General features: G+C 41.9%; 1 protein-coding gene across 6 annotated transcripts in view; it reads right to left on the bottom strand.

Moving 5' to 3' along the window:
• Window positions 1-16,992, bottom strand: part of LOC113976141 (6-phosphofructo-2-kinase/fructose-2,6-bisphosphatase 4) — a 51,191-nt gene that overhangs the window by 3,169 nt on the left and 31,030 nt on the right. For 4 of the 6 annotated variants that reach the window (XM_027701031.1, XM_027701033.1, XM_027701028.1 and 1 more), the window contains exons 6-14: window positions 16,730-16,786; window positions 16,297-16,418; window positions 14,462-14,669; window positions 13,749-13,895; window positions 13,055-13,159; window positions 11,237-11,366; window positions 10,826-10,888; window positions 7,656-7,720; window positions 4,524-4,579 (exon numbers count right to left, since the gene is read on the bottom strand). In XM_027701031.1, coding sequence (XP_027556832.1) covers window positions 4,524-4,579; window positions 7,656-7,720; window positions 10,826-10,888; window positions 11,237-11,366; window positions 13,055-13,159; window positions 13,749-13,895; window positions 14,462-14,669; window positions 16,297-16,418; window positions 16,730-16,786 — 953 coding nt within the window. Of the gene's footprint in view, window positions 1-4,487; window positions 4,580-7,655; window positions 7,721-10,825; window positions 10,889-11,236; window positions 11,367-13,054; window positions 13,160-13,748; window positions 13,896-14,461; window positions 14,670-16,296; window positions 16,419-16,729; window positions 16,787-16,992 lie in introns of all 6 variants that reach the window. The other 2 variants (XM_027701029.1, XM_027701030.1) reach the window with 2 other exon arrangements.

The raw sequence follows: 16,992 nt of genomic DNA, 5'->3' as shown, positions 1-16,992 counted from the left end.
TTATCCTTTAATCACAGTTTTAACCACATTTTTCTAATCCATTGTCTCTCCTGGTCTTTATGGACATAGTATAAGGAAAAACAGAACCCTGCAAAGGTCATAAACCACACAAGCACCAATAAAATCTGGAGGGAGGGACGCCCACCTCTCCTTGTTCAGAGCACACTGCAGGAAATGGCTCCTTAACACCAACAGCCATAAAGCTAATTCTGATCCTGTCTGTGAGCAGCCAAGTCACTGGAAGAACTCTGAATAACTCCCTGAAGAGCTGGTAACATGAAGTGTTCCCTAAAGAGCCGGAAACATAAAGTTTAAATGCACTTCAGGGTACACAGGCACGTTGGCAGATGTCACACTGACATCAGAGTATGTTTCAGTGGTTTTATAACCACATTCATTAGAGTTTACTTTCCAAACAAGTCTCTCCAGTCCAACTCCAGGGAAAGGAGAGCCCCTCGAGCACCCAGCAAGGGGCACTCTCAGCACACCAGACACACAACACCATCAGTCAAAACACATCAACTTAAAAAGCAATTCAACCCTCTCCCCAACCCCAGTTTCTAGATTTTTAGCCATTTCTTTACAAAACAGGATATGAACAAGCAGCACCAGATTTTCCTTGGGGGTTGAAGTGTGCCAACATCACTTCTGCCCTTACTAGTTCTCCTACATCCATGTCAGCCCTTTCCTTTCTCATCAGTCTTCAAGCTCTCAGGTAAATTCCCTTGTTTTCCACCATAGACACCACACCAAGGTTTCTGAGAACACACACACACACAAATGCTGCTGGGCAGAGTCCTGGAAACCCCTGCACCCACCAGCACATGGCCCAACCCACTCTGACTTCTCTCTTTGAAGGAAAGCAAAGCAACAACCCTATTTCAGAAAGAAGCTTCTAGAGGAAGCATCTCTTCTACACCAAGGGACACACAGAAAGCATCAACATCTCTCTAAGAACACAAGGAGCTGGCAGAACAAGTCATATTCTGCATGACTACACAGGAGGGGAAAAAACAACGAGCCAACAGAACATGCTGGCATTTGGTTGTTTGTTTGTGTTTTTCTTAGCAACTTATGCAATATACCCAGAAATTCCTCGGGACTGTGGAGATGTCTCCACAGGCACTCCAAGAATATTGGCTGAAATCTTTTAAGCTGATCATCTGATGTTGATTCAAAGAAAATTAAATGGAGCATGAAATGGAGCATCAGTATGCAGGAATCCAGAGGTACTGGAAATTAATCCCTAAGCAGCAAGGACTAGACAGCTCTAACATGAAACTAAAAGGAAACAAGGTGATTAAGGCACAGCAGAAGATACCTCTCATTGACTGAAATAAGCTGTATCAGATGGCAGCAGCATCTTAGCAAGTGAGGCAGACCCAGAGGGAATATCAATACACAGGCAAGAAAGTTGAAAGCAAAAAGTGGTTGGATTTGAATAAATACAAACAGGCTGTGGAAGCGAAGCACTGAACTGTCACAGTGAAGGAAGAAAACTGGGATAAACTCTAATAAACACCCCCAAGGGCTTCTTAGACAAACACAACAGATGAGAGCGAGACCAGATGAACAGAGGCTTAGAAAGGGACCGGTATCCTCATTAACAATAAATGGATTCCTACTCATAGGAATCCCATTAGATGAGATGATGGCAGCTGGGATTGTATCTGCTTCCAGAACAGCCAAGGGCACTGGGAGGGAAAAGCTGTGCAATGAGGACAGTGCTGCTGCTTAGAAAGGTGACTGAGGTTAATGCCTTCCTTTTGGGACCAGAAGGTGTCCCTGCAGCACCTCAGCACTGCCTTCGCAAAGCACACCTGGACAAACCACCATCCTGGGAATAATACTGCCACACACCAGCAGCAACACGGTCTGAAGAGCCTGGGAAACACAGGAGTGGGAATAAAAACCACACTCACCTCTTCTAAATACTATTTCTACCAAGGCATATGGACTCTCACTCAGTCAGCCCAGGTAGGGATTCACTGCTTCCAGAGCCCACTCCCTGAGGCAGGAGCAGTGTCACTCTGCCTTACACAAGGGTCCATCTCACCCAGTCCTCCCTGGAAAGACTCAAAACACACAGATTAACTCAAATACGCTCCTATACCACCACTGTTCTTCTCCTCATTATACTCTTCCTTTTGTACACTTTTTTTTCTACAGAATAGAGCCTCCCCCAGCAAAGTGCTGTGAGTCCCTGAACAGGACAGGCCCTGCCATCTCAGTTTTACTTTGATTTAGCTACACATGTTCTGTGATCTTCACAGCAGAACAGGAAGATTTTACAGAAAGGCTCCTCTAGGGAAAAGGAGAAGCCTCTAAGGACAAGAACCAGCACAGGCATAAACAGAGAAATAAACAGCAGGATACAAACATTCCAGCCCCCTGCCAGCCAGCCTTCCCTCGGCAAAGCCATGCCACAAACTGTTGCTGCCACTTCCCGTCCAGCATCAGGCCTTTCTGTTACTGAGGAAGTAAGGCAGAGAGGACTGTTGAGCAATCATGCTGTAAGAGGAGACCCCCTTAGAGTATTCTGCTTTTAAATATCCGCTTCACTCCGTTGCACATATCAGCACAACGAGTGCTGTGCTCAGCAGAGAACAACACGCAGCCAACAGCCCCAGGAAATCGGGCTGGCAGCAGCTGGCAGGGGTGGAGGGTCCTGGGTGCTTCTGCTGCTTTGCCTCCCTCTACAACCTCTGCCAGAACAGTCAAGCTCAGCTTTCCTCTCCAGCCAAGTTCCTGCCCTGTCCATCCTCCCCGTCCATTTTCTCTGACAGCCCAAGCCTTCCTTTCTCAAGCAGCAAAACTCAGTTTTTCCACAGCAGACGCTTGCACACATTTTGGCTCCATCAAAAATGCAAAACATTTAGTTTAAATTGAATGGTATTTCCTTACTTGTGGCCTGCAGAGGTGACAGCACTCCAAGCTAAGTACCCAACTCCGGCCAGATCCCTGCTACCCCTTGGGAATGCTACCTCAGCTGTCAGGTAAGAACAAGCAGACTCACTAATTGCTGTGTGCAAGAGGGTATGGCAGCTCAGGTCTCCTCCCCCAGAGCATCTTTCACAGCAAAGCTCATGCCCAGAGGTTGGAACAATTAAACAAGCAAAAGTGACCACACACTCCTATGTCACGGTCATAAACAGCAACAGGAAAATGATCCAGCCCATCCTGGGACACTGGTTTAACTACACACCAATCAGTGCAGCAGGAGGCTTTTTGGCCAGGAGGTTATTTGGTTATGGCAGACATTCCCAATTGCTCTAAACTTCTGAAAACTTCACTACAATTTTAGAAGCACAGATATGCCACACATTTTTTTCCAAAATCCAGATTTTGGAAAAATGTACCACCTGAGAAACCCAACATATAAAAGCTTTCCACAACCTACACTCTTGCTTACATTCAAGACTAAAAGACCCCCTTAGAAAACAAGTTCCAGGATATGGTGACTTTTCTGCCTTTCCCAGCCTCAGTTGTGTCTACTCAATGGCACAGGTGATTCCATGGCCTCAGGTTGCCCATTGTGCCCAGAAAGGCATCAAGGCACCACATCCCCAACAAACCTGCAGCCTGCGGGAGGCTTTGCTGTCACTCAGTTTTGGATTCATCTCCTGCTGGTTGAGATACCCTGTCTGCTGGAGTCACAACCCAGCTTCAAAATCCTCTGACTAAGTTTGCTTCCCTGGTCTGAAACAGTCTGCCTAAATGCTACTTACTGGAGCCCAGATAAAATCTGGGTACAAAACAACTGGAGCAGAACTGTAAACGCTTGCTCAGCCATGTCTGTACAAGAAGCAGGAAAAGAGGGAATTTAAAATCGCTTCTGCTGAGGGGCAAACCCTAAAGCCTAGTTAATGCAGAACATCTGTTAACAAAAGTCATATATTAAAAACATTTATACACATTCCTGATCTTTGAATAATTGTCCTGGAACTAAGTGAAGACTTGCTACCCTTTTCCAACAGTACATCATTAATTAGCACATGTAGACCACTAGTGCTATGGACCAGCAGGATTAGGGGTTTACAGTAACTATGGGCTGTTATTTTACACCACATAGCAGTCCAATCACTCCTAAGGGCACTGAAACAGATAGAACTGGTGCCTAGAAAAGAAACTTCAGACTTTCTTATCTCTCACAGGATGTTGTGCTTCGTGGCTTTCATAAATACACTGCACTAACACTAAATGATTGCTGGCTGCTACGATAAAACTTAATGCTGCAGGATATTTAAATTACAGCAATTTACAAAATCAGCACTCCAGCAAAAGCTGATCCATGTTTGATAACTCAACCACAATAAATTAGCCAGTGCAATAGTTTTATTGTGATTTGATAATCTTTTCAAATCATATGCTGTACAAACATTTGGGTTGGATTATGAGTTGGGTTGGGGTGGGGCTTTTTTATTTCAAAGTGATTGAAATTATTAGTTTTTTTAATTTATTTTGAAGCAGTAGGATGAAAACAGCACCCCAAGTTCGATAGTTGATCAGCACACAGGATTCACTGATGAGCAGGGACTGTTACAAGAGCGTCCTCAGGAGGTCTGGAAATGTCTACATTCTGTATAATAATAAAAATACAGAGAATATTTATCATGCAGCAGTAAGAGCAACAAAAACACCAATCAGATTCCTTCACAAGTACACAGCTGCATTGATTCAGAAGCAGAGATTTTTTTTAACCCCCCTCACCCCGAGAGTGCAGCAGACTGACAGCCCATCACTGTCCCAGAGCGAGACAGCAGGAAAATGTATTTACAGAATTCACTGACCCCACGCTGACAGCATGACCAAAAGCTCAAGTCATTCACATTTAGGAAGAAGTCTTTTACAGGCCCAAGCAGGAATCTACTTAATCATGTGCTTCAGCACATACACATCTATCCAGTAAGCAACTTGCAGTGTTTTACTGAACTATGCCACATATTTCTGTCCCAAGAGAAGACTTGCAACATTTGTTTGTGTTATAGGCACATAACAACCCTGACAAAATTAAAAAATATATTCTCAGACAAGCTAATCTTTCAAGGCTGGTTACACCAACTAGGTGTCACCCCATTTTGCAAAGGCTGCAGAAAAAACATGACATTCGATTATTCAAAACCAAACAAAACCAAGAGCCCAGCACAGCCAAATGCTCCTGCTGGGAAGTACAGCTGAGTGCAGCCACATGGAACCAGCTCAGGAATCACATCTGCCTCGTAGACCTCATGCAAGTCCCAAAGACCCTGCCAATCAGTATTCTCCCTTCTACCAAGAGAGCAGACTATGATAAACTGTTCTGAAGTTACCTCCAGGACCCATTCTAGGCCAACTCATTGCAACTTCTTCAAACTTCATGCTGACAGGCTGCCTGAGTCTTGTTTCACACCTTTCACTACCATCTCCCTCTCCCCTCCCCAAACTCCAAAAGAAAAACCTGGGTTTCGTGCTACAAGCAATCTCCCTGTCAGTCATTCACCAACTAAGCCAGAGATGCAAAGCAGACATTTCACCCCAGTGCTTGTTTTCTGGCCCAAAGGGGGGACCCAAAGCAACTCCCCTGAATTATTTTCAGTAAAAGACCATAGACTCCTTCACTGGAAAAGGTCAGAATTTCAGCCACTATACTGCTGACAAACACAAGGCTTCAATTCGCTCCAGACAAAACCACCATGGTACAATGAAGTTCACACATACCAGAAACAAACACTCCAGAGCCTTGCCTGCATTTCTGCCACGTGAAAATAGATGCTTTCAGCTGAGCCCAAAAGGAGGGCACTGTTCTGGATTACAAGTGACTGGTGGGGGCACAGAACAGCCCACTGGGCAATTCTCAATCCAATAGTTTCATTGTTTAACAATGTTGTTATGTGATGCTGCATTTAATTAAATGCTCTGACTTCAACAGACCACTTGAAAACTTAATTTTACAGAAGTAATTAACATTTTTGTAGGTGATGAAAATAAAAGCTTTTGAAATGTTCATAGTTCCCTGAGCATCATTTAAATGCAGACAGGACCAACTCAGTCCTTCAATCAGACCTCCTAAATGAACAGTCAACAGGCTGGGTTTCCTTCAGGACAGAGGGAGAAGAGAATTTGAGGGGTTTTTATAAAAATGCCTCTGCTCCTTAATTTTTAATTCTTTTAAAATTCATTAACTCAATTTACTTCTGTTCCAATTAGTCTTGTGTCTTTGTGACCACTGCAATGTACCTGTTTGCATGATCCTCTACATGCACCTGGAATAGAGGCACCCTACACCAGCACAGCCACATCACTTGCTAGACATGTTGAGAGTCACTTGGTGATTCAGGCAGAGCTTTGTCCCTTGAAATAAACCCCCTCAGTCAGAGGAATGGTATTTTCAACAACATTTAGCAAGCTGTAAATTCAGCACCAATATTTTAATCAGCCAAACTAAAGATTCTGTTCCTCTACATTATTTAACATGGATAACTTACTCCTCCAAGAAATCCTCATTTGTTTTCACTATGCTGCTCCAACTTCAGGCACTGTGAAAACAGATTTCCTAAACCTGACAAACCAAACTGAGATACAAAAGTGGTAAAGCAGAAAGAAGAGTAGAGAGAAATATGCAAAGCCATTGTCTAAAAGAAAATGTCTTGGCTACAGATGACCCAAAGTCAGTATTTTCACAACTCAAAATGCCCAGGCCATTACAACAAAACTTTTTTGCAGAGCCCTCCAGCACGAATTCTGCACAATTTCTGTACCCTCAGGTAAGAAAGGAATTTTGTGTCACATGCCCTATTGAATACACACATAAAACCTCATTTCTCACGATATTCCTTTCCACCATAAACCACTGTTCTGAAAACCACCAAACATGGTCCTTTTTTCTCATGGTCTCAAACTGACTTTCAGTTCACCAGTAGGCACCACCTGTAACCTCAGCATGGAATCAGTGCCACACCTGGGGGCATTAGCATGAGGATCTGCAAGGGAACCAGAGATTTTTAATCATGGCACGCTTCACACAACTTTCAGAACACAGCAATGGAAGAGCTTTGCACAAGCAGCAGAATCAACCTAAGCTCAGGTCAACACTGAGGAGCAGAGAAACACGTGCCTGACACAGGGAGAGCAGGAAGCTGCCACAGTCTGATATCTTATCTCCACTTACATTTCACAAATACGCTCAATTTCCTTGCCCCGGTTGTCCTGCTGTATCCTGAGATCTAGTCTTCCTCTCCAGCTTTGGCTTAAAACACAGGTGACATCATCAATTCCTCTTTTTCATACAGCAAGGATCGCAGGGGTGAAAAAGCTGATGATCTCTCTCTCCAAAACAAGCGTGGCATTCACAACATAACTTTTTGACTACACCCTACTTCTGCTCCATGACAAAGCCTGGCAGAACTTTATGCAGCTTTCAGGTGGATACCACATCTTCAACTTCACATTCATCTTTTGGAGATAAACTATTCCAGCTCTAACTCATACAATAAAGATAAATTTGCTCGATAAAAAGGATTTACCCCCCGCCAACAGTAAACCAGTAGTAAAGCTTGATACATAAAATTAAATACACTCTCAGTTCAGGTATCAAATCACTTCTAACCACAAGGACAACAAAAATCAGCTCAGACAGTACATTACATCATGTTCTCCAATTTGAGAGATATTCTTACCTCAGGTTTATCTCTGTGTGTGTTTACAGCTTCCACATTCAGAAATATAGATTCTACTTTACATCCTGTTGATAAAAAACACATTTTTAAATAAATCTGCTTTAAAAGTGAAGTTATAGTAAAGATGCAATCTAATTTTGAGTTGGTGAAGGTTAATCACTTCCCCCCCTTCTGATTTATACCAGAATTTCCTGAATTCTGAAGAGCTAAAGCTACTGAAATGAATCTATTCCACCTGGAGGAACACTATTCTCCATCTAATAATCCATCTCCTCACCTTAGCTTTATCATTATTTTCTTTGAAGCAAATTTTTATTTGTTTAAACAGACACGAATGTTCAAGTGAGAAAGTTCTTACTTGTACCTTGTTTTTAAACATCCTAAATTTCTTAGAATTTCACTGTAATACAGAAGATAAACGCTGCTCTCATTTTCAAACATGAAAACGATTACAAAAAGGTACAGTGTGTGGTTAGCAACCCCCATTCCCCTTCACATGCAAAACAGTTTTAGCTCTCAGCTAAATGGAACTTCAAAGTTGACTCCTGAAAAGGAACTTCTGCTTTACATTCAAAAATTCAAAACTCCAGTGAAGCAAGAAAAATTAAACAGTCAGAAGAAACAACAATTTCCCAGATGGTATAAACTTAGGTTATTACATAATTACTCAATACACCACGGGATCAGCATTTTAAGAAATATCTGATTGCCAAACACTGGTTTATCTCACATGAGCATGACCTTTATAAGCTACTCCTACTCTACACAACATTCATTAACAGTCAGTTCCTCTGACCTACCACAGAGACCATCTTCTATCACAAACAGGTGGTCAGATTTTTCTCCTCACTTATTTCCTGAAGCCATAACACACTCCACAGAATTAGTACATGACAGAAAAAAAACTAATTTCTTAGAAAGACAATGCACTTCAAAAAAAAAAAATTTAGTAAGGCAAGTATTTACCTTCCTTTAGGGAAACCTATTCTGAGAAGAAAGCCCATTTGTCACAAACACTATGAGCAAACACTGCAGGAGGGCCAGCACTCAGAAAGAGTCAACCATAAAACAGGTTTTATGGAGGAAAAGCACACTGGAACAGGACCTTTAGTTATCCTTCCATTCACAGACCCACTGTGACCCTTGAGACCAACCCAAGCCAAGCTCTGGCCCCTGCTGTTGGCCATTATTAAGGCCTGGTTACACAGCAGACACTTCCAGAGACCTCTCAGTCCTTACTGAGCTTATGATCTGAAAAAAGCATCATATGGAAAGCTTTCAATATAAACTAAAGGGACATGAGTTACTCCACAACATGCATACTCCCAGCTCATTTTTAATTACTGATGACCAAGTTCATACCTACAGCAAGCTGCAGTTTCTCCTTCCTGTGTGCTCCCACACAGACCACCACTACACTGGATTGCTGGGCAAAGGTCTCATTTATCCTAATCCAACTGTCAGGCTCTAACAGATGTTCCCCTACTGCAGATCAGACACTCAAGGCGGGAATGATGCTGCTTCCAGGATGAGCAAAGCCCCGGGGGAGGCATTTCCCCAGAACAGGATTAGCTGGAAGGTATTAAACACACCAGGTCTGATCCTGCATCCTGCCTCGCTGGAGCCAAGCAATGCATCAGCTTGAAATAATGCCATAGATCAGGACTGCAGAAACTATTTACTCCTGTGTCCTCAGATGGCTGAATTCCAACAAGAAGGTTGACTGAAATGTGCTAATCAGACATACGTACCAAATGCTTTAAAAAAGGACAATGGCATTTCTTTCACTGAAGTCAAAAGGGCAAGGGCAGTTATTTCATACCGTTTTGTTTCCTTCCTCATTTTGTGTGAGCACACACTGCAAACATCCAGGCCCTCTTAAAATTTATGAATGGTCACCCAACTACCCACAAAAAAAACCCCAACCAATCAAACAAACACACACAACAAAAATTCACCAGAAAATCCCCACAAAACCAAAGACAACCCCAAACAAAAACCTCTCAGTGGAAACAGGCAGAGATTAGTGAGTAAAGAAAACCCAGCTAAAAAAACCCCACACAAATAAAAAAGAACTTTTAACTGTTCTAAATCTCCATTTTCAAAATTCCAGCTTGTTATGCAAGGCTGGGAACACCAGATGTCAGCATAGCACAGGCAGTTGTTACTGTAGGACAATGCAGCAATTAAATGACAAAAATCTCTTCAGGCAGATTTCCCAGTGTGGCAGCTACTTTGTTTTGTAATGTACTTTGTTTCAACTTTTTTTGAATCTTAACAATTAAACAAAATACAGGTCTAGACCGCTACTTTTCAAAGCTGATAATCAAAGACAGCTTTGCACTTCTGATTAATGACTGGACTAGCATTTTTGGGCATTGATTTCCTGGTGAGATGTGCAGATAGTTCTCTGACTACAGATGACCTTCTGAAGTGTGATGAAACATCAGAAGATGTAACTCAGCCAACTTAAACTAACAGCAGGTACACATCAAGCTGAGGTTGAAACACACAAAACCTCATCAGCAAACAGCCTAAAACCCAAAACAGAGCATGTTAGAACCCACACCCCACACTGGCCAAGCTGGCAGACGAGCCCAGTGAAAGCCCCTGAGCCAAGCACTACTACAGCTGCTGACAAATGATGCCAACATCAACAAACAAGATGAGTGCATGTGGTACTGTGAAGGTCCATGAAAAAAAACACTTCAGGAAAAGAGAACAAAGTTATTAAAGGCTAAGAGAACACCTTTTGTAAGATGATAAACCTATATAAATGTAAATTGGCCTGTCTTCTAAAAAGCAATACTCTCTAATACATCAATGAAAAATGAGATCTTGCTGTACCAGATGTGTAAATGCATGGGTTTGCCAGAAGAAGTAGTGAAATAGCACATGAACTGAGCACAGAACTGTCCTCTAGCACTTACAGCCTCTGGTGGTTCCAGGCCTTCACCAACACATACGTATTTCCTGGCATAAGGCAAAGCACATGTAATCCAAAGGATTCATCGATTCTAACCAAAGCTGTCAGGCAACGTCAGACCTAACAGTTCAATTCCATTTTAAAGCAAAATAAACTTAGGTTTGATTTAAATGCTTCACCACCTTTCCTGATGACAAGACAGTACAGCTAGACTAATATATTACATACACTTAATCCAACTTACCATAAGCCACCGGGGTTAGCTTTAAGACAGTATGCAGTGGGCACTTCAGGTAAGGGAGTTGTTCTGAGAAATCAAACCACAAATTACATATGAAACACAGGTTACAAGTAACTTCTCTATTATGTTACAGGTCAACCACTTAAATGAGTTTTGTATCTGACATTATATCTGTCTTCTTCCCTAGCATGCAAACAGAGATGCTAATCAAACAGAGCAAAAAAGCATCACTGTTTCAGGTGAGGAGCAGCTCAATAACATCAACTACCAAGATTCACGTGTGGGTCAAATATAAAAAAATTACACTAGGGTACTTGCCTAACACATAGAAAACTGATGGAATTTACTGTTTGGAAGCTTAATCAGTTAATTTTCAAAAAACAGACCATCTGTAGTATATCAAGGGAGACTTACCTGCGGGCTTGTCAAGAAAATATGCGAGCAAACAGCGCATGACAGCTTGGTGACATATGACAAGCACATTTTCCTGCCTTTCAAGTTCCATAATTACTGGCTCCAGCCTCTGAACAAGATCTTCATAGGACTGGGTGGGGAGGAGAAATACACAGCACATTAAAAAGGGAAAACTCTTTGAACAGTGTATGTATATACAGGGGATCTTACTTTCATATTAGTCATCTTCTATATATTAGTGCACAGACAAACACTGCAATAATAATTTTTCTTAAATTGAGCACACAGTTTGGGTCTTCCAGACCATCAAAGTGCAGACACATAAAATAAATCTCCCTCATGGAAAACCTTTATTAAATTAGCCACTTTGATCAAGAATTTCCACAAAATCCCTAAAATTTAATTCACATCATCTGCAAATATACAGGTTAAGTCTTGCACATCGTTTTCCATACCTCATCTTCAAAAGCATCCCTCTTCCAAGCAAAAATCTGGGAAGCCCAGCCTACAGTAAGCACTCAAAGACCTTACAGAGCCCGACTTGTTCAGCCTGCCCTTTGAAAACAAACCAAGGGCTTGTTGAAGTGGCCTGGTGACAGCAGCCACCATCCCACCAGAAGTCACAGAGCGAGGAGAATGGATGCTCTTGCATGGGCACAGGGAATCTGCTGCAGGAAAGTTGCTGCTGGTAAACAGCAGGGTTTCTGCTTGTGCATGATTAAGTCAATTTTCATGTCCACGGTACAGACAATACTTCCAAAACATGTCATGCAATGTAAATGCAGAGAACTCGACACATCACCCAGCAGAACAGGGACTGACCACACCTGGTCCCAGGGCAGGATGGAAAGTGGCCCTGCTGACTGAGCCCTGGGCAAGAGGAAGCCCCTGGTCTCCAGTGAGCTGTACAAACCCCCTCAGACTGTTACCAGGGACACAAAACTGCCTTTGACAAACACACAAATCTACCTTTGACTAACGGCTGAGCTCAACTAATCACCCCAAGGCACTGAGGGAGTTTGAAATGTTTGTCACCATCCCGGAGGACGGCACCGGCACCGGTTTGAAAAACAAACAGTCCTTGTTCAAACGGATTAGGAGAACTCAGCAGTTTAATGACTGCCTCATTAGTAAAACCGGGGTCACACTCCCAGGAACGCTGCTCTTATCACAGTGATTGCTCCTGACTGCTGAGGAAGATGATGACAGAGCTCTGGTCCCCATGACACAAACAGCGAGCAGCTGGTCCAATTACTCCTGCACCCTGCTGCCCAGGATCCCCAGCCTTCAGCACCCACAGACAGACCCTGTGACCATCTGGTAATTGCTGCACTGTAATGGGGTTGCTTTAGAAAAGCTGTCAGCAACTGATTTTCCCAGAGGCAAGGAGTGTAATAAAGTGAAAGACCAACGTGACTTGAGATTCCCCCAGCATTTCATCCAGAGCTGCCTGCAAAACAGCCATCACCAAGAGCAAGGATGAATAGAAACTGCCCAACTTGGCAGTGTTTTTGCATATGCAACAGTTGAAGCCTTGCAATTCTTCCTGCTTTATCACTACAGGACCAGCACAGGAACCATGCCCACAAGATCAAAGCTCTCCACTGTTTTTCTAAATTTATTGTTCTGTTTTTCAAGCCCTGAATCAATTTAAATGGTCTGGGCTCGATCGTTGCAAGCTCCCATGTATTTTCCTGTGGAGAAAGTACAACAAATACCCTTTTCATTAATTTTAAAATTTATTTTTCTTAAGGCCAGCATGCATGTCTTCAAGAAGACAAGGAAGCCCTTCACCTTAAAAAATTAAAAATAGCATACCTCCCCTTTAGGGTATCTGTATCTGTATTTGTCTTGGTCTCTCAGTGCAAATTCAAGCGGGTAATTTTCCTGTATTTCCTCATATGTCATTTCTTCACACACTCCCTGTAGGTTATGAAAATAATTAAAACCCATGTATTTCCAGCAGTGCCAAAAGCAGATATCACTGTTAAATAAAACCATGTATAAATAACCTTTAACAATTTCATTTTGTTACTCTGACACTTAAAATTGTCACACGTGATAAACAGGACACTCAGCTGGACTCAGATGTGGTTAGAAGGAATCATTAAATCCCTATAGAGGTGAAGTTACATACATGGGCAAGCAAGGTCACATTTCATCTATTAAGCCTGCTTATATATCTCAGAGGTGCAGCTGGAAAATGCCAACTAGCAAGCCACACCTACCCTAAACTTCTTTCCAACCCCCACTTACCCAAAATTTCATAACATTTTGGTTTCTGCAGGGAAATGTTTTACTGGGAAAGACACACCAAGAATAAATTAACTATGGCAAAATTTAATAAAATGCTTAGCTTTGTTAACAGGAATTAATGACAATTTTTCCAGCCTCTAGAAGCAGCTTCAATGACTTTCCATCCCATAAAAGGCATATTATTAAAATACTAAGTACTTCCTTCATCCCTAGCAATCAAAGCAACTTATTAGACACTTTAAAGAGAAGAACTTACTGCATCTATCTCGTTCAAAACCTTCCACTGCTCATAAGGCACTCCCAAGGCTTCAGCAGTCTGAATCGTCCTTTTCATCTGGCTCGTCCAAACTTTCAGATCTTTGATATTTTGCTCATTAATAAACTGTGCCAAGCTTTTGGCAAACTGAAAGAAAAACCATGAGACACTGGATGAGGGCTCAGAGCCAACACACTGTGTTCCCTTTGGAATACATGGGCTCTAGCCTCTGTAAACTCATTATAACTTTTCCAAAATACTGTCAAAGTTTTCGCTAAGAAATACAACACACTCCATTATCCAAGTGCGAGAGGAGAGGAAAGAAAAGTAGTACAAGGAAAATACAAGTTTTCTGCGGTTCCTAACTTCATTTCCAGGAATTTTCCTTTCAGCTTTAACTTGTGTATTTTCCCGATTATCCAACAACTAGTCAGGATTTTACAAAGATACAGTTAAGAAATAAAGCCCTCTTGCCAACTGCTCTGTGCTGCAGGATAAAGAGGAATTTCAGCCAACAGAAAGACAAACAGATAAAAGAGTACATACCAAGTCACAACACACAAAGTGTCCACCCTGTTTCCACTACGCAAACACGCAACTAAAAAAAGTCCTTCTTAAACATGCTAAGAGGAAAGGCTGTAGAGGAAAAAAGCTGTAATTACACAGCACAGACCCACACAAAACCCCGTCACGCTTGTCCAGCAGGTACGTACTTCTTTCCCCCTGACAGACAGCCCAGGATCTCCTCCTATTCTCCCTTTCAGATTGAGTTCACTTTCTCCATGTCGACAGAGGTAGATTGACCGAGGAGTCACATGGATATTCATGAGGTAGTAGACAATCCGGCTCTGGATGTGATCCATCACTCTGTTCACAAGATAACTCCTTCCGACATCCATAATTTTAATGTAAGAAAGATCCCTTTCATGAGCAAATAAAAGGGGAAAAAAAAAAAAGTAGTAAGTTTCCACATAGTTTCTATTAGCACGTACAACAATCTTTCCAACCTCTCTTCTCATTATAAAACAAAGGGGCAACAAGCCAAAGAAATGAAAAAAATCCTCAAATACCCATGGAATATGCATTAGTCCTAAGAAACAACGCAATACTCCAAAGGTACAGGATGAACTCTATTCCTTTCACATAACTTTCTTTTCTGTTTCCTTTACTTGCACTTTGTCCAAATCTAGATCCTACTCTTGGCGAAACACAGCCCTCCCACTGAAAGAAAGATTCAGTGGAGTCACTGAAGTTACCACAGTTGAATAAGGTATCCAGCTATTTCACAATACCTGATATTTTTTTCCAGGTTACAAACACCTTCCCTCAGTGTCTGATTGCACTCAGGGCCAAAAGGCACAGTCACTATTTCCCCATCTCAGTTAATCCCTCCAGAAAAACCAGGGCATCAGAAGGACCAGGGACGAGTCTGAAGCAAGACATTTTCTCAACCACTCCAGCAACAACTACTTATTAACAGTACTGTAATTTACCCCACCACTACCTTCTCTCAGCATCAGACAGCTTATAATTTCAACTTTCACTGCTTATTCTTTCTCATCTGAGCTATAATTTTAGAGTAGCCTCTAGTTTACACAAGGAAAAGAGTCTAATAAGCTGAAAATTACCGCTGTTGGTTTCTAGCGATGCATTTGAGACCTCATACCACAGTGAAACATGAAAACTTATACTAAAATCAAATGGAGGTGATGAGAAACGAGCATCACCTCATCCCTGCTAGTGTTCTTTGGAGTTAATCATTACTGTTCCAGCCAGGCACAACCATTAGGTCCATCACAGAAATTACACGCGTGAACTGAGCCGATTGAACCAGCTTCACGCTGCTTACACCCAATTACATTAAAATGCAGCTCAGCCTTCTCTGCAGCTCTGGTCCTGGAACAACCCAGGATCACCTGGTATGACTGCAGCCCCAAATCCCACTCTGAAATCCTGGAGTGTAGCAAGAGAAACTCCTCGTATGGTTCATCCCTACCTTACTTTCAAGAGTTCAAAGTTAATGAGAAACAGAAGAATGCTTTGGCATGAGGATAAATAACCTAGCTAAGACAGTTTCTCACAGTCCTGCATCTGCAGGGCAATTTGCAAGCACAAATAAATAAATTTAGAAGTCACATTTTTAAGAGTGATGTGTTCATAATTAATCTTAACCATGCCAACCAATTAAGTTATGCTTATAAATCACTCAAGTCTCCTCTACATACCAACCAACCACCATAGCAAGTCTGGAATAAATCCTAAACACTAGTTCTATCCCAGAAGAATCCTACCATTCTCCAAGTGGGAAAATCAAAAAGAATATTATCCCAGAGTAGACTTTTTAGTCAATTTTCCTCAAACAAGGAAGTTTCCAGGCTACAGTCCCTGAGTCAACTCACTCTAATTTGCCAAAGGAAAGAGAGCTCAAGCCATTAAAAAACATGACTTGGAAGCCCTAATCCCCACTACAGGATGCTCTAACCCTGAAGAAAACATTTTAATAATACTGGATCACCAGTTGTGATCACAGTATTGTTTCATCACTTACTTGTCCAGAGTTTCATCTAACGTCTCATATGAGTTCTTGTAGCACTCTATTCTTTTCATGAAGTCTTCTGTTGCTTCATCATTACTACAATCAACATAGTCAGGACTACCCAGCTTCACTTGCTGTTTAAAATAAAACCAGGAGAGCAGTACATAAGTTTCTTTCCCTTTTTCATGGACATTTAAAGAAATAGGAAGGGGGAGAACACAACAAGAAGCTTTGTCTGGAAGTAATTAAAATACATGTAAAGCAAAAATAAGTATTCTTCAGAGAAATTAAACTTCTGAGTTAGTAACATTCACATGGAAAATAAATGCAAACTGTTCCACTAATGGGAGATAACGTGGGAGTTTTCTTCTATTGGAAGTTCTTATAATGTACTTCTAAAAATACTGAGAGGTTAAAGCAAACTTTCCTCCATCACAATACTCACCACAATGTTTGCAGCAATGACCTCTGGATCAACACACACTGACTCCACAAAAAAAGTCTGCAGTCCAAATGGAAGTCACATGAACAGAAGGAAGGAAGAATACATTAAAAAAGCTCTGGAGACTAACACACACAGGCAGCATATTGCCCACTTCCATGCTGAGGCCTTTTTAGCAGTGGCCTATGTTAAACTTCCCTCCATTTACTCAGGAAGTTTCTCCAGACCCTCTCATCAGAAATTCCCGGCTGACCATTCCATGAAGC

Source organism: Neopelma chrysocephalum, unplaced genomic scaffold (assembly GCF_003984885.1).
Source record: "Neopelma chrysocephalum unplaced genomic scaffold, ASM398488v2 Primary Assembly neopelma1_147, whole genome shotgun sequence".
In the NCBI taxonomy this organism is placed as follows: Eukaryota; Metazoa; Chordata; class Aves; order Passeriformes; family Pipridae; genus Neopelma; species Neopelma chrysocephalum.
The sequence above is the reverse complement of the archived record's forward strand: the minus strand, read 5'-3'. Positions and strand labels throughout refer to the sequence as shown.